Source organism: Ananas comosus, linkage group 19, assembly GCF_001540865.1.
Source record: "Ananas comosus cultivar F153 linkage group 19, ASM154086v1, whole genome shotgun sequence".
NCBI classification, from domain to species: Eukaryota; Viridiplantae; Streptophyta; class Magnoliopsida; order Poales; family Bromeliaceae; genus Ananas; species Ananas comosus.
Genome location: NC_033639.1, coordinates 2,820,088 through 2,838,667, shown reverse-complemented (window position 1 = coordinate 2,838,667; position 18,580 = coordinate 2,820,088). Strand labels below are relative to the sequence as shown.

Here is an 18,580-nt window from a genome sequence, read left to right as displayed (position 1 = left end):
TAATAATATTAATGGTTGATCAATATAAATATTAGCTTATGGATAAACATATTAAATTATTAATAATTAATTAGCCAATTAATTATATTTATTATTTAAGCAATAAATAATAATTCAAATATATTAATTATATTAATTAATGATTTAATACAATAACTAAAATTAAATTTTAATTTTAATTAGTCTTATTCTCACTTAGAAATAAGCTTGTTGCAGAAAAAACGGTAGAACAGCAGTTCCAGAATTATACCGGATTATACCAACTTATTTGAGAGACCTGAAAGCTATTGTTCTCATATATCAAATACAGTATTTGGGAACAAAAAGAAGAACAAGAGCTTATTTTCTCTCTTATTCGGGAACCAAACGCCTTCTAGTCAGGGAATAAATTTTTTAATAAACCTGGTGCTCAAACGGCTTCCTTAATAAATGTAAGAAATGTATTTGCGGGAGACGATGACATTGGCATCCAGCGAGTTAGTTTAGAACGGAAAATTAGAAACAAAATGTTTGAAACCGCGGATGATAAAGTACAGTAAATAACAATAGAATCCGGATTTTGAGGTTTTTTGTTTTGTTTTGTTTTTTTTCCTTATCTTATTATTATTTGCTTTGTGCTTAATAATAATAATACTTAATAATTCTTGGTGTCAGGGAATACTTTGGTGTGACATTTCAAGGAAAGAAAGTATCCCACTCTCCATCCATCCATCCTCCAACCCTGCCATGGGATTTCAGCATTTCGCTTCCCAACCAAGTGATTCAAGTGGAGGGAATTTCTCTGTTCATTCTTTTTTTTCAAGCATTATTCTCCATTATTATATATATATATATATATATATATATATATATAGAGAGAGAGAGAGAGAGAGAGTTGGACTGAGCTACTATTAGCAGCAAAATTTTATTGATGCTATCAGTTTTTTAGCCTTTGGATTAACTTTTTTCATTTTTTCTAACCAACCGACTAATCTTATTCTGATACTATAATTTTTCATCCAAAAGTTAAAAACTTGATAGCAAAAAAAATATATTACTATTAATAATATTCTAGTCTAATTTTATATATAAATATAAATATATATAACACTAATTAAGAAGTGTTTTCATTATTAATTCTTCTATTATTATTATTATTATTATATTTTGTGCCCTTTAATTTATTATATTAATTGATTAATACATTCTCCCTATTTCCTTTTTATTTAAACTTGAGTTTCCCCATTCTGCCGAGCCCAAGTGGCAGGCATGGTTGTTCCTCCCTCTGCCTTCAGCCCTCCCCCCTCCCCCATTTCTCCTTTACATGATGCCAATAACAGCAACTGAAATGCCGTTGGCTTCTGCTTCTTCTTCCGAGCACAAGAGCCATCTTCACCTTCTCACAAGACACACATAAAGAGATAAAGAGAGATGAGATAAAGAGAGAGAGAGAGAGAGAGAGAGAGAGAAACCAACCCATCAATGATTTGATCCTACAGTGTCCATTAAGGAGGAAGAAGAAGAAGAAGAAGAAGAAGAAGAAGAGGCTCTTGCAAGCTCCAGGCCCGCCCGCACAAAAAAGCAAACAGAAGCTAGCAGTGCTTTTTTTTTTTCTTTTTCTTTTCTTTTTCTTCTGCGGGTTTCTGTTGTTTGGGGCCTGTGAGTTTCAATGGGGACATATTATGGGGGGGTTTTCTCTTTCTTGATGTTATTTTTCTCTGTTTGGTTCTCTGCCAATGCTGTGCTCTCCCCTAAAGGTGTTAACTATGAAGGTAAGTAACAGATATTTTCAGACCTTGATGACTCTAATAATTATTATATATGAGTTAATTTTATCTTATCCTGTTTTTATTCTTTCCGTCTCCTCTCCGTCTCTCTCTCTCTCTCTCTCTCTCTCTCTTAATATATATATATATATAAATAAAAGTTGTTGTTGTTGTTGTTGCTGTTGTTGAGTTTGAGAGGATGGATGGATGGATTAATTGTTGCTGTTCCAGTGCAAGCATTAATGAGCATAAAGGCTTCACTGAAGGACCCTTGTGGTGTTCTGGATAGTTGGGACAAGGACTCTGTCGACCCTTGTAGTTGGCCCCTCGTTACATGCTCTCCCGAGAACTTGGTCATTAGTCTGTACGTATTATTATTCTTCTTCTTCTTATTATTATTCTTCTTCCCGCATGTTCTTATAAACTTTTAAATAATAATATAAATAATAATATAAATTGCGTTCCGAGTTCCGGGTTCCGGGTTCCGAGTTGTTTTTCATTGGCGTTGCAGAGAGACTCTCAGCAAGAACTTGTCTGGGTCTCTGTCTCCAAGCGTCGGGAACTTGACCAACCTCGAAAAATTGTGAGTTTTCCTTCCAAAAATCAAATCAGCTGTGCGTGATCAATCTCTCTCCGCTTTCTTTAATTCCTTCTTTCTTTCTTTACGGCGGGACGACAACAAATCCATCCATCCATCCATTCATCCATCCGTACTGTCGTCTTCTTCTTTGCTGCAGGATCCTGCAGAACAACAGTATATCAGGGCCAGTGCCGCCGGAGATAGGAAAGCTATCCAATCTTCACCAGCTCGATCTCTCTAACAACTATTTCTCCGGCGAAATCCCCATCGCAGTCGGCAATTTGAGAAATCTTCAATACCTGTAAGTTAGATAGATTATGATTTATGAGCCAGAGATAGAGAGAGAGAATAGGAATAAGAATAATAATAATAATACTAATACAATACAATTGTTCGATCCCGTCTCTCTAATATAATATAATATAATAATGATGCTGTAAAATTGGTTTACAAATATTTTGCTTGCTTTTTTAATAATTAATTTGATTAATTTTTGTGAGGCGTGATCAGGAGACTCAACAACAACAGCCTTTCTGGGGCGGTCCCTCAGTCCCTGTCCAACATGCCGGAGCTTGCTTTCCTGTGAGTGCGGTCGTCGCCGAGTAAATTTTAAAACGTATTCAAAATTTTTCAATTTCAAAATCAACACGGGTGCCGTAACGTAAGAATTTTGATTCCTGCTTTCCAGGGACCTGTCTTACAACAACTTGAGTGGCCCTCTGCCAAAGTTCCCAGGTAGAACTTTCAAGTGAGTCTTCCTAACACCACCACTACATCATGTTTCGTCTCTTCCCGAGCATATCTCCAGTCATTTTAAGTACCCTTTTTCTATCTTACTGCTATTAAGTCCTCTCATCTTTCCTTAATAAAAGTAAAAAAACAAAAAAAAAAGAAAGAGAGAGAGAGAGAGAAAAGAATAGTCGTATATATAATATACCGTATCAGAACAATGTAACTGCTCGATTTTGCTCATATTCATATAGCTCATTATATGTATTACGGGCAAAAATGTTTCGGCTTAATTAATATCATTTATGGACTCTACTACTCTGAATCTCATCATCTTGCTAAGAATGTTTACTGGATAAAATTTTAGCGGCAATCGACGATGTGTGAGACTATATTAAATATTACCGTCAGAAGCCATGGCCATTTACAAAAAATCTGAGCTTGCCTCATTTTCTACTCGGTATGTGATTGCTAAGTGCGTTTAGAAAATAATTGAACATTCTTCGCTAGGTAATAAACAAATGAATCGAAGCTTATATGATCCTGTCTGTAACTCATTACGCCTCATTACCGTTGAAAATTTGTGGAACTGGGCCTAAACGTAAACTTATGTTTAATTCAATCATCGTGCAGCATAGTGGGGAATCCTTTGATCTGCGCAGCTGGACAGCAGGACTGCTACCAGATGATGCCCATGCCACTCTCCTTCGACTCGAATAATTCTCAGAGTATTTGTCGTTCTCTATGAACTTCTGTTTGAACTATTTTTTTTTCTTTGTGAGGTTTCCTATTGCATTCATCTTTGTGAGGTTTCCTATTGCATTCATGATTTCGCAAAGGGCTCGAGAAGTTTGGCAGCATGTACATGCTTTTCGTCTTCCTAAACTTTGAGCCGCAGAAAGAGGATTAGCAAGCGGTTAGTTGTTAGCATATCTTAAAACTACTTAAGAAACTGCTTGTTGTGATTTCCCAGAAACCCTAGTTAATCACAATAAGTAATAAATTATATTTGGATTAAATTAGAAAAAATTTCCCCTGCACTTCAGCCATTGTTCTTCAGTTGCCCCCCACATAGAAAACAACATCAATTGAGTACTAGATTCTACTGCTGTCTCAAATAGGCCTCGAAGAGTGACTGTGAAATTTGGGTGCAAATCTTAACCGTGACGAGTTGGCATATCACGCCAGTTGCAAATTTGAGCATTTTGGGAAGTTGCAGCTTAAATAATAGACGTAAAACTAGATAAAAGATATCTCAAAATTTATAAGAGCCATCGAAATTGGCGGATAATTGGACAGTTTTATTCAATTTCTGTCACTCTTACTCATTATAGAATAAACATTACCTGCCAACTCATTTCCGTGTTGTTTTGTATCTGAAATTAGCAGCCAAACCAACGTTGTCAGTTTCATTTGCGATAGCAGCAAAAAATAGGGTTGAGCTTGAGATGCAACCCATGGCAGCATGGGGGTTGTTGAGGCATAGGCGGGCTAATGTGCGAGGGGCCTTTTTGTTATGTAGCCTTTATTTTGTCCTACTGATATGTCATCGGTAGTTTACTTCTGATAGTCTGCAATATTTTTTTTGGTAACATTGTTTTTTAATACTCTTGCCACAATAAGAATGCTCAGTTCAAATCTATATCAACTCCTTTTACTGCTCGCTTGCACAATTAAGCCTTGTTTAGCTCCTAATGTTTATTCTTTTCTTTTTTTTCTTCTGCCCATTCCTCTTTTGCCTTCAAAGGTTCTCCAGCCACTGGAAAAACTAAAAGTCACAAAGTAATTGTTGCCCTTGGTTCCAGCGTAGGAAGCATCTGCTTAGTTAGTCTTGGTTTTGGCATATTTATATGGTGGAGGCAAAGATATAACCAGCAGATATTCTTGGACCTAAATGGTGAGTAAAAATATTCAAAAAAATGAAAAGAAGGAAAAGAAAAAAAAAAAATTATTACCATTTCATTCCAAAGACAAATGTGAAATTTTACAGCAGCATTCTGTCTAATTCAGACACTCTGTTTATACATTTTGCAGACCAACACAAGGAGGAAGTTTCTATGGGGAATTTGAAGAGGTTTTCCTTTAGAGAGCTTCAGATTGCGACGAATAATTTTAGCAGCAAGAACATACTTGGCAAAGGAGGCTTCGGAAATGTGTACAAAGGTCAGTTACCGGATGGAACACTCATAGCTGTTAAGAGGCTCAAAGATGGGAATGCGGCAGGCGGAGAGATTCAGTTCCAGACAGAAGTAGAGATGATAAGTTTGGCGGTTCATAGAAATCTCTTAAGGCTTTGTGGGTTTTGCATGACTACAACGGAGAGGCTTCTCGTTTATCCCTACATGTCGAACGGAAGTGTTGCATCCCGATTGAAAGGTATGCTTAATGGTATTATCTTCCAATTCAGTTTCTTTTTTTCCCTACAAATAACCATACAAATTAGATTATAAATGATTGTATCTTGCAAAGTCAGATTGCTTTTTGAGAGATTTTATGTCATCTTAGTGTAATATATTGTGCGACTACGTAAATCCAGTGAAAAGCTTGAAGCTATCGACAACTCTAAAAAATTGTCCATCCTATTAATTATACTTTTATATCTCTTAGGACTCTTTCAAATGGGTTAGTTATGATCATCATTTATCAGATGTTTTCGTGACTGTAGAAACATTGAGAGTAAAACTTCTTTTTACCTAAAACTAGAGAGTCCAATTTAACTTTAATTGAACCAGGTTTCTATGAAGCCCTTTGTATGCTGTACAGCATGGTGATTTTGAGATTGTATACTGTACAAATTAAGTGGGGAATTCAGTGAAAGCTGTGAGGCAATCTTAAATTTCAAACGCTATTAGGAATATGAAATCAATGGGATATAAGAGTAAATTAAAAGACAATTATTGAACTTCTTTATGTATTAAAATTATGTAAATATATAATTTGATATCAGAACTTGAATAGTATAATCTAACATGTAAAAATAATTAGAGGATTAAATCTAACGGTGGAAAACTCGATAGCACCAAATCCTTAGTGCTATCGATAGTATCCCTGCCGGACTCTTAGAATTATATATATATATATATATATATATATATATATATATATAGTGTAGAGCTACTATGCTATCGGAAGCATAAAGTAGTTGGTGCTTCCGATTTTTTAGTCCTTGGATCAAAGATTCTACGGTTGGGATGATAGCGGTCCCCTTAGGGTTGAGTGGTCCCAATTGGTTAATAATTTTAATCCAATGATATATATATATATATATATATCAAGAATTTAAGTGTCGTGGCATTGGGTCGTGTCGGAAACTTGCCGGCACGGTACGGCACGGTGCGTGCCGAGTCGTGCCGATGCGTGCCGGTCAAAAAAATTCTTGTGTGCCGACACATAATAGCATGAAATATTTATTTTCTTTAGCAACAAAATATTCTAACTATTTATTACGTCTTTCTATCACATCTTTTGAACTTTATTGAGGAAATTACTTACTAATTTAAAGAATAGAGGGTTTTGAGCTGTGCCATCGGCACGGGGTCTGTATCGTGCCGGTATCTTGTTGGCACGGTACGGCACAGTGGATACGGCCCATGTTGACGGGCACTTAAAACCTTGATATATATATATATATATATATATATATATATATGGACTCCGGCTATTATACCCTTATGGGTACGATCGCCTTCATACTCATAAGTCGTTTTCGATGATAGAGTTTCCGAATCGACGATACATACCATTAAGCATTATTTAAAGAATTTGAAACTTCTAGAAAACAAATTTTATAATTTTTCGATATTATTTACCTTACAATCAAAGATCTCAAATTGACAATTTTTAACGGTCGGTATGGGATACTTGCTAGTTTAACAGTGTAAAAGAATCAAAATCGGTTGAATTTTTTATAGAAAATTTTAAATCACTTTCTAGACAAAGATCAATAGCTCTAATCCTAAATTGAAGTGTCCGATCCTCTACTTTTAGGAAGTCGTTCTATTTTGACCGCTCATTTTATGCCTGCTGGACTTTATTTTATAATTTTGAAAATTACGAAATTTATTTTCTAGAAATTTTAAATACTCTAGATCATATTTAACAGTATGGATCATCGATGCGGAAGCTCTATCATCGAAACAACATATGAGTACGAAGCGCTCAATACTCATAAGAGTATATCTCTCTCTCTCTCTCTATCTCTCTATATATATATATATACATGTATATATATATATGTATATATATGTATATTTATATATGTATGTATATATACATATGTATATATGTATATTTATATATGTATATATGTATATATATCTATATATATATATATATATAGAGAGAGAGAGAGAGAGAGAGAGAGAGAGAGCTAGGCTCCTATGCTTTTGAAAGTACGGAGGCCTCTGTGCTTGTAAGTTGTTTTCGATGATGGGACGTCCGATTCGGCGATCGGTTTCGTTAGACATGATCTACGCTATTGGAACTATTTAGAAACCAAATTTCATAATTTTTTGACTTTGTTTGCCTAGTGAACGAGTAGCCTCAAAATGAACGATCGAAAATAAAAATCTCATAAAAATTAGTGATAAAGGACTCAAATTTCAAATTGGAAGTATTGTTCTTACTCTTGATGTTAAGTAGAATTTTCTATTAAAGTTTCATGTAATTTGGATATTTCTACAACGTTGAACTTAAAAATGTGCCACATTGGCCGTTAAAATAGTCAATTTTGAGACCCTGTGATTGCTTGGTAAATGATGTCGAAAAATTATAAAATTTGGTTTCTAGATAGTTCCAATAGCATAGATTATGCCTAACGGAGCCGATTGTCGAATCGGATGTCCTATCATCGAAAACAACTTACAAGCACGGATGCCTTCGTACTTTCGAAAGCACGGGAGACGTACTCTCTCTCTCTATATATATATATGAGTACGTCTACCATGCTTTTGAAAGTACGAGAGCCTCCATGCTTTCAAGTTGTTATCGATGAGGAAATATTTTTGACATTAGGCATAAATTATGCTATTAGAACTGTCTCAAACAAAATTTTATAATGTTTTGATACCATTTGCCAAAGGATCAAAGGGTCTAAAAATGACTATTTTAACTGGCGATGTGGCGTCAGATGTCCCATCATTGAAAACAAGTTGAAAGCACGGAGTCCTTCGTGCTTGTAAGTTGTTTTCGGTGATAGGACACCCAATTGGACGATTGACTCCATTAGACATGATCTACGCTATTAGAACTATTTAGAAACCAAATTTCACAATTTTTCAACATAATATACCATGTGATCAAAGGATCTCAAAAATGACTATTTTAATGGCCGATGTGGCACGTTTGTAAGTTCAACGGTGTAGAACAATCCAAATTAGGTGAAAATTTAATAAAATTCTACTTACCATCAAGAGCAATATCAATATTTCCGATTTAAAATTTAAGTCTTTTATCATTATTTTTATGAGATTTTTATTTTCAACCCTTCATTGTGAGTCTGCTCGTTCACTAAAAAAATGAAGTCAATAAATTATGAAATTTGGTTTTTTAGATAGTTCCAACACTAAAGATCATATCTAACAAAATCGATCGCCGAATCGTATATCCCATCATCGAAAACAACGTACAAGTATGAAGGCCTTTGCACTTTGAGAGCACAATAGCCTAGCTATATACAGTTAGGCTATTATATTTTCGAAAGTACTGATGCCTCTGTGCTTGTAAGTTATTTTCGATGATAGGATATCCAATTCGACGATTGGTCTGTAAAACGTGATATACAGTGTTGGAACTATTTAGAAATCAAATTTCATAATTTTTTGACTTTGTTTGTCTGGTGAAAGAGTAGCCTTAAAATGAATGGCTGAAAATAAAAATCTCATAAAAAGTAGTGATGAAAGGCTCAAATTTCAAATCGGAAGTATTGATTATGCTTTTGACATTAAAGTAGAATTTCCTATTAAAGTTTCATGTAATTTGGATTGTTCTCGACCGTTGAACTTACAAACGTGCCACATCGGCCGTTAGAAATAGTCATTTCTCATATCTTTAATCACTTTAGTAAATGATATTGAAAAATTATGAAATTTCATTTCTAAATGATAGTATAGATTATGTCTAATGGAGCTTAACGTCCAATCGGAAGTCCTATCGTTGAAAACAGTTTATAAGCACGGAGGCCTCCGTGCTTACGAAAGCGTAAGAGACATACTATATATATATATGGAATCTCATATAATACTGATTTGTTATGGACAAACCTCTTGTTCTTTATGTTGAGCAATTTTAGGCTTGTTATAACTAAAGGTCAAATAGTGGATATGCCGTAAAATTAATAAAGCAACACAAAATAGCGTAGGTCACACATGCTGTAAAGAAAAATTAGTTGTATTCTCTAGTTTCACACCTAAGGAGGGGACATGATCTTAAAAAATAATTAGAAACTTAGCAACTCTACCTTCATCATTAACTGAGTATTAGAGTGGAATAGTACTCTTTTGTTGGTGATTTTTTTTTTTTTTTTACTAAAATAGTTTAATGGAAGGCAAGGTGATGTATAGGAATACTGCCTCTTTCATTCTTCTGTTGCTAATACAGCTAAACCAGCATTGGATTGGGGTACAAGAAAGAGAATAGCCCTGGGGGCTGCAAGGGGCCTACTATATCTACATGAGCAATGTGATCCCAAGATCATTCACAGGGATGTGAAGGCCGCAAATATATTGTTAGACGACTATTGTGAGGCCGTGGTGGGGGACTTTGGCCTTGCCAAGCTTCTTGACCATAGAGAGTCACACGTCACCACTGCTGTGCGCGGGACTGTCGGCCACATTGCTCCCGAGTATCTTTCCACTGGCCAATCCTCGGAAAAAACTGATGTGTTTGGATTTGGCATCCTACTTCTGGAGCTGATTACTGGTTTGACGGCAGTGGAATTCGGGAAGGCAGCTAACCAGAAAGGAGCCATGCTTGAATGGGTAAGCGCTAAATAACTATTAAGACTTATCTCTGCGTTTAGCAAAGCCAATAGAGTAGAAATTTCTAGGGCCAGCTCTGCCATGTGTACAGAGTACAATAACCGAATTTATAGTAAACTTTAATTTACCTGCTTTGTAAATAGCAATTGCTGCTCTGTTTAACATCACTCTCGAAATGAGAGATTTTTATCCTCTAACTTAACAACTGACCAACGGCATATATATATATATATATATATATCAATCTCCTGACATATTGGAAGAAGATGGTTTTGACGGCCGTTTGGAACAACTTCTCCAGTTTAGAAGTAGAATCCAAGCATTCGACATGTGAAAATATTCTCGCTAGACCGATGTGTCAAAATGAGCATTTTGGGCCCCTAAGATGCCTGAATTTGAAAAGCTTTTGCTTCGAGCTTCCCCAAGGAGCTATCGGGAGGATTATTTATTATGAAAAGAACTAGGGCTTGTTGTTCCATTAGCTCTACCCAAAGAAGAGACTGGTACCAAAGCTTTGGTTAGGGCCATGTGCATATTAGTAAATAAGGCATGTCTTTCCGTTGTTGTTCAGGTAAGAAAAGTACACCAAGAAAAGAAGCTTGATATGCTAGTGGACAAGGACCTGAAGCACATCTATGATCAGATCGAGCTCGAGGAGATGGTCCAAGTGGCGCTCCTATGCACCCAATATCTGCCAGGCCACAGGCCTAAAATGTCCGAGGTGATCCGCATGCTAGAAGGCGACGGTCTTGCGGAAAAGTGGGAAGCCTCCCAACGAGCCGAGCCGCACAAGTTCAAAATGCCCGAGTTCTCGTCCTCCTCCGAGCGGTACTCCGACCTGACCGACGATTCCTCATTGTTGGTTCAAGCAATGGAGCTGTCTGGACCGAGGTGATTTTGATTCATTATATGAAAGGAGGACCTGAGCTCTGCATGCATGAGAAGAGAGCCTTATACAGTATTTATTACTGCGATTATTAATTATAGGTATTGATCGATCTTTGTGCTTGATGGTAGTTTCAGGTAGCTAGTGTGGAAATGGTTAAATTCTGCGTTGAGAGCTATATCATGCGAGTGAGATGAGCGTCGTAAGGTCCTGTATAAAAATAGCTCGATTATTATTCATGAGCAAGAAATAGGGTCTCTATCCAGCGAGATGGAATTTTTGATCTAATTGATTAGTCAAGTACTCAAACTCAGGTTGGCGAAATTGTTTGAGAGTATATAATTAGCATGTAAACATTGTGACTACACTGTTCAATTAATTAATTTTCCTATCTCCCAACTTCCGTTCTACTACTGATCTTATGAACTCAGCGACGGGACGGGTCGCATGTTTTGATTTTAAGAGGAAACTTTCTGTGATGGAGGACTCTAACCAAAGAAAAAAAATTCAAAGATGCATCAAGTTCTAACTTTTAAATTTCAACATGAAATTTTAAATTTCAACTTAGATTTCAAATTTTAAATTTTAAATTTTACAATTTAATTTATATTCAAATTCTTAAATTCAAATTTAAAATTTGAATTTTAAATTTGAAATATCAAAAATTAAATTTTATAATTTCAAAATTTAAATGTCAAATTTTAAATTTTAAATTTTTTAATTTCATAAATTCAAATTTTATTTTTCGAATATCAAATTTTAAATTTTAGTTTAAAAATAATAATTTTTAATTTTTAATTTTTTTAATTTATAATTTCAATATTTAATTCTAAATTTTTTTATTTTCAAATTTAATTTTTAAATTTCAAATTTCAAATTTCAAATTTCAAATTTCAAATTTCATTTTAAATTTTAGTTTTCAAAATTCAAATTTTAAATTTTAAATTTCAAATATCAAATTTTAAACTTCAAAATTTAAATTCTAAATTTTAAATTTCACGTTTTAATTTTTAAATTTCAAATTTCAAATTTTAAATTTTAAATTTTAAATGTCAAATTTCAAATTTCAAACTTTAAATTTTCACTTTTATGTTTTAAATTTTACATTTTAAATTTTAAATTTCAAATTTGAAATTTCAAATCTCAAATCTCATAGTTCAAATTTGAAATTTGAAATTTGAACTTTAAATTTTAAATTTATTTTTTAATTTTAAAATTTTAAAATTTTAAATTTCAAAATTTTAAAATTAAATTTAGATTTTTATATTTAAATTTTTAATTTTAAAAATTTAAATTTTATAATTTAAAATTTTGCATTTCACATATTAAATTTTAAATTTTAAATTTCATTGAAATTTGAAATTTGAAATTTGAAATTTGAGATTTGAGATTTTAACTTTTAATTTTAAAATTTAGAGAAATACCGTGAAATTGCACAATGGGCATCCAAATAGTCTAAAAATTGAATTCGTGGAATTTTTTTAGAGTTACAGATTCTCTATTTCATTTGGACCAAAACCACAATTTATAAATTCCGTGAAGATTTTTTTACTGTGCATCCAAACAGGCCCTAATTGTGTGTTCAGACTAGTACAAACAGATTTTCATGGCTTGTTAATGCGGGCTGTGATTAATCCGAAAGGCAAGGAGGTAATCAAATCAGTGTCTGGATATTTTCCTGATTAATAATTGAGAGAGAGAGAGAAACTCAAAATCTATTAGCTCTTTTTGTATTTGCGTAAGTGCTATCTAGAGAGCATTGCTGAAAGAAACATCATACTTATTATACATTCTCAATTGATTTTTCATTTCTTTTTTCTTTTTTCTTTTTTCTTTTTTTTTTTTTTTTTTTTTTTTTTGGGAAAACACACTCTAAAGCTTTATTTAATTAATCAAGGGTACGGGCTGAGTAAAGTTATCAATGGAAGACCAAACAGAAAGCATTTTTGCTTGCGAGTCTCCAATTGGCCAAGCGATCCGCGATTATAGTATTTTTAGAAAATCTCAAAGTCTATCCAAAGTCGAAATATTTGAATCTTTTTGTAAAAGTCCATAGTTCCGTAATTCTTTATACGGTAAAATTGAAAGCATTGTTTGTCTTAGATCTTGTCTTTCGAGGTTCGTATTCGCATTTCTATTTTCTGTCTCCTGCTTCAGCCAGTAGGCCTTTTTTTTTTTTGGTATTGACGGGTGTTTGCCCTTTATTTTTTTTATTTTAATACATACACTCACTCCAACTCTAATCTGTAATTGAAAAAGACAAAAAAGGCATTTCAAATTGACCTTTGGAGATTTATTAAAGAAGCTGTTATATATCCTCTATATATATATTATGGGAATGATGATTTATCGGCTGAAGAAGAGAGATGAGAAGACGATTAGCCTGCCAAGTTGTCCTCCCTCCTCATGGAGTAGAGTAGTTGTAACTGTTCTTTATTTATGGATCCGGGAAACTGAACTGCAGGCGGTCAGTGCGGTGCCCCGTAAATTGAACAGACTGGTAGACTCATCATTCATAGCTCGATCAGGAGCAAATAAAATGAAGGTGCAAAATTGTATGAAATTTATCTGAACGATTACGAATTTTGATCCGACCAACTATTTTTTAAAAATTTTGATTTCACTGTCGGACATGTTAGTGTCACGCCCGGGGGCCGATTTTAAAAGCCATTACCATTTTGAAATCTCAGAGTCGCGGAAGATATGACCTTTTTTTTTTTTTTTTTTTTTTTTTTTTTTTTTTTTTTTTTCCCGCTCCAACCTGGGCCGCACGTGACCGTATCAGACCGCACACAAATAGCAAAGCTCCATGTGTTCACGAAGTCGACAGGAGCTCCTTGTATTTGCATCGGCTAACCAACGATAGCAACAGGGTTCACAACCATAACTACATTCAATCAGCAACACAATTCATGAACATTTCATACAGCAACCAATCCTTTAAGAGATGATGCATCGCCTCTACAACACATCTCTTAGCGCTTGGATTGATGCAATGCACAAGTAGTATTTCGTACAACAATCATCTCTATTTACAAGTGCTCCCACACGGAAGCTTTTGTTTTTAAATATCTAATTCAATTTCCAACATGAACATATCATTCAAAATCTTTTTGAAACTGTTTCAGACGAACGGAAATTCTATTTTGGACAACTTCACTACCTCGAGGGGATAAACACACGATGCGTAAATCATAAATAAACAGAATCCGAGAACCACCAAAGTATACAAACATCCCAAAACTGAAGATCTCTAAACCAAATCCACAATTCCACAAATCCACAAATTTAACATCAGCTCACAACCTTCAAACATCATATGATCATGCTAATCTGAACATAATAACTACACTAAGTATAACAACAGAAAGTAAAGGAATAAAACTGAGAATCATAACTGGGTCGGAACTCTATGCCGAACCGCCTACGAACGTACTCACGTCTCGTCCAAACCTCATGCGTCCTGCAATAACTCTGAAAAATGTGGGGGAGGAGAAGCATAAACAGTCCCTCTCCAGTGGTACCGTCCGCAAGCCGATGAAGCGGGATACTCACCGCATCAGAAAGAGACTAAACAACAGATACTAGTCAGTATAAAATACGTAGTCAATAATAAAATGGAAGAGATATATATAATGAAAGAAAGTACAACTACCGCTACTGTACATGCCCAATGAAATGTATAGCACTGTAACAAAGCTATATAGCAAGACAAGACGAAAGAACTGAAGATACTACCAAGCAACCACTGCTACTATAGTTATATGCAGTCAACCAGTACGATACAGTCCAAATTAACCCACTCTGAATGTTGCTATATTGGTTCCGCAGACTCCAAGCGTTGCCTGTCACAGACACAACACTAAGAGCTCTTTCATAGCGTCACCGACGACCAGCTCGGATACGTACACCTCTTTGTTGTGGCCAAACAACCTGAGGTTCTAGAATACCACAGTGCTGTGACTAATCATCTGATCGTTCTCAATACGAAACCCGCTAAGTCGTGCCTAGCTCGAAGCCAGAAATAAGGTCGTGCACGCCAAACCACGATCAACCAGATCGAAACACATGCCCCAAGCCCAGTCCATGCTGTTGCTGGGACCAAGGCCACAGAGTCCAATGACTAACAAGGTTCCGAATGAAGTACAAACGACCAACCAGCATGTCAACAAGATACGGAATGCACAACAATATCCACCACTAATCAACCGATACTAGAATGCAACAACAGACCAACTAGGTAACAGATACGGAATGCACAGGACTCAACAACTAGATCAACACAATACGGAATGCAACAACCAACCAACTAGGTCAAAACAGATACGCATTAGATAGAACTACTCTACGCCTACTCAGGAACTAAAGCCAGCAAACAACGAGTAGAGTATAACGAATAAACAAGTGCAAGCTCAATATAACCTAGATGCGATATGTACATACAGAAAGTAAGGGTAAGAACCATCACCAAGCGTCCCCACTGTAGCCGATGTCGGTCGAAGTACCTAACCTTAAGGATGTAGCGTCTGTACCCATGACTGCAAAAGAATGTCGACAGAGACTATAGAGGGTCCACCGGGTCTTAGATTAACCTCACAACTAATAATCACAGAGCTACAACCCACAAATAATATATCATGTAAGATCGGTTTCCTCAATACCAATTACTTGTAACTCACCAAATCCAAAAACCATACCGGGACGCCGTCGGGACCCACTAAGTGTCCCGAAACTCACCGACTCGTGTCACGAGTCGCCTGCTGCCCCAAAACACTCCAATTTGGATGTTTTGGCAGCAAACACAAGATAACACCACTACACAATTATCGCCGGATAATTGTACGAATCCGAGTTCCCGAAAGTGTCTATTTCGACACCGGAACCCACCGTCGCTCACCCATCATCACCGAACCCACAAAATGATGATGGTGACTAGCCAACAAGGCTCAGCGACCACACACAAGACAACCAAACCACGTCGGAAGAAATCCGAACCGAAACCGCGTTCTTTCGGCGAATTTCGCCGAAAAACGCACCAAAATCGACTCTTCGATTTCCGCAAAAGCTAATGGATCATGGGCAATCAGTCCAGAGGTCAAACACACTCATACACACTGTCCACAGTAGGCACAAGGTGTACAAATGCATAAAAGTCCCTATGTTTACATAAAATCCATCATTTTATGTAAATCTGGCGACTTCTATAACTCGTTCTCATAAACCGAGGACTTCTAAATTTTGTTGAGACACGTACAGATAGTTCTCGACATGCCGGAGGCCGTGCTCACGGTCTGGAGCGCAACAGGTCACTGTGGGAAGCGCGGGAGCAACCCGAAGTTCTGCGAACAGCGCGCAGTAGGGGAAGATCGCGCCAAACAGGCTGACCGGACACTGTTGATCCAAAGTGAGGTGAGCACTGTGATCAGCACTGACCAGCGGTCACCGTGCTCACCTCCGGAGGCATCGGAACAGCCTCGAATCGCTGGAAAAACAAGCACAAACCCGAAACAGTAGCCAAAAAGGCTGAAACGGAGGGACATCGCCAAAACAGCGAAACGGGGCCTTCCCGACAGAAACCAAGGTGAGCACGATGATCAGCAACTTGCCAGGATCATCGTGCTCCCTTTCGTAGAGGTCGGGGAGGCTCGAAAAGCCCAGAACAACAAACACCCCAAACAAAGTCCTATTTCGGGCTTGGCCGGAGCAACCTTGCTCCGGCCGGCTTCCGGCGGCACGGCGGCGCGCGCGGGGGCCAGGGGCGGGTGCGGGGGAGGTTAGGAACACCGTGCTTACCTCGGTTGGCGACGAGAAGCGGCGGTGGCGTCGGCGGAGCAACTCGAGCCCGCAAGAGAGAAGCTCGGGCTCGGCGGGTTTCTCCGGCCACGGCGGTGGCCGGAGAAGGTCGGGGACGGCGGAGGAGGGTGGCAGGAGGTCGGAGGGACTCCTCGGGTGCGGACCCAAGCGGCGGCGGCGCGGGAAAGAGACCGCAAACAACAACAGCCTGGGCTCGGGCTGGGCGGCCGCGGCTGGCCGAGGCGGCGACGGCGGCGCGTCGGGGCGGCGGCGACCGGCGGGAAGGGGCGCCCGGGCACGGGGAAATCCAGGGGGAGGGTCTGCAGGAGGCGCAGCCCGGGCCTACACTCAACCCGAGAGGAGAGAGGGAGAGAGAAACAGAGGGAAGAAGATGGAGAATGGATGGAGCAGCCAGCTCCGGCGGCCGGCGGCGAGCTCAGGTGGCCAGGGCGCGCGCGGGGAGAGCAGGGGAACGTGGGGGAGGCGGCTAGGGAGCTAGGGCAAGGCTAGGGTTACGTTGGCTAGGTAAAAACCCTAAAAAGCCTATGTAAGTAAGGTGCAACATGCAAAAAGGTCCCCCAAACATCAGAATTACAATCCGAGTCCCACACGGTACGACTAAAACGCATGAACGCCCCTCCACGTGCGATCCCTCGCGAAACGGTACATAAAATATCGCGACTATTGCGAAAATACCGTTTTGCCACTACCGACCTCTCCTCGATCAACGCGCGATCTCCGCAGATCCGTTCGTCAGATTCGCGAACGGATCACACCAGTACGATTAGCACGACAGAGACAACAAAGCTGCAATTTCGTTTCGTCTCGATCGACCACGGATTCACGACAAAATCCAACCTTTCGTTCCAATCGAAAGAAACACACAAAAATACATATAAAACATGTATTTTTGGATTTTCTCGAAATCCGTGCGTCAAACTCAAAATCCGTCAGCGCCATTGGTTCCAGAACAACTGACCCGGTCGAAACGAGCTATTGGACTGCTATGAACAGAGTCCGGTACGAGCCAGAAGCCAACTTCTCACCGCGGCTTTTCCGGAAAATCGAGTTACTATTCACTTTAAGTGAAACTTGGAAATCGCGTAGAATTTCCGTTTTAACTCGTTTTCGCCCGAAACTTGACGAGTACTTTTGTAATTAAATTACACACAAAAACATCGTCAACTGAGAGTTTAGCTACACTGCAAAAATCTCAGTCCTTATAGTTAGTTCATTTGTTTTGGACCGTCTGATAATTTTGTTCGCTTCAAAATTCCAGAGCACAGCTGATTTTAACGGATTTTATTAGGGTACCTCAAGTGGTTAATGTGACTATATTGCCACTTAAGGGAGCTATGCATTCAAATTCTAGAGTAAATGAACCCTCAAATAGCCTAAATTAAAACTTTCAAATGTTATACTTCATGTGAGTTCCGTATATATTTTTACCTAAAGATCTTTTTTGCATAAAAAGTCCACTCGTTTTGTGGTTTGCATATCTAGCCTGCTTTTCTGAGTTTCGCACATTTAATCTTTTTTTATTATAAAGGTGACTAAATTGCCCCTCTTTAAATATACACAAAAATTATACATTTTAAATTCAAAAGTACAAGAGAATAATTATAATTATATGTATTTTTCTTTAAAAACGAGAAATTCATCTAATGCAAAAAATTTAAAAAATTAAACACAATAAGTAAAAAAAAAAGCAGTGCAATGTTCTAGTATCCGGGGTTTCTAAAATGAAGATTGGAAGACCTTTACGAGAAGAGTAGTGCTATAGGTATACTTCTGTTTGGGGTGTACATCCTACAACTTCAAAATCCAACATATGAGAGTAATGTAATTTTTTTTAAAGGGATAATGTCAC

The 18,580-nt window shown here is 37.4% G+C and overlaps 1 protein-coding gene across 2 annotated transcripts; it reads left to right on the top strand.

Moving 5' to 3' along the window:
- On the top strand, nt 1,215-11,327 carry LOC109724621 (protein NSP-INTERACTING KINASE 1-like). Of its 2 annotated transcripts, none has more exons than XM_020253501.1 (11): nt 1,215-1,751; nt 1,977-2,109; nt 2,257-2,328; nt 2,483-2,626; nt 2,836-2,907; nt 3,014-3,073; nt 3,688-3,782; nt 4,802-4,951; nt 5,089-5,430; nt 9,652-10,031; nt 10,603-11,327. In XM_020253501.1, exons 1-11 carry the CDS (start codon nt 1,649-1,651, stop codon nt 10,924-10,926), a joined length of 1,875 nt encoding a protein of 624 aa, XP_020109090.1. In that variant the 5' UTR covers nt 1,215-1,648; the 3' UTR covers nt 10,927-11,327. The 2 variants fall into 2 exon arrangements, with proteins under 2 accessions (XP_020109090.1, XP_020109091.1); XM_020253502.1 differs by having other exon boundaries at nt 1,216-1,751; nt 1,936-2,109.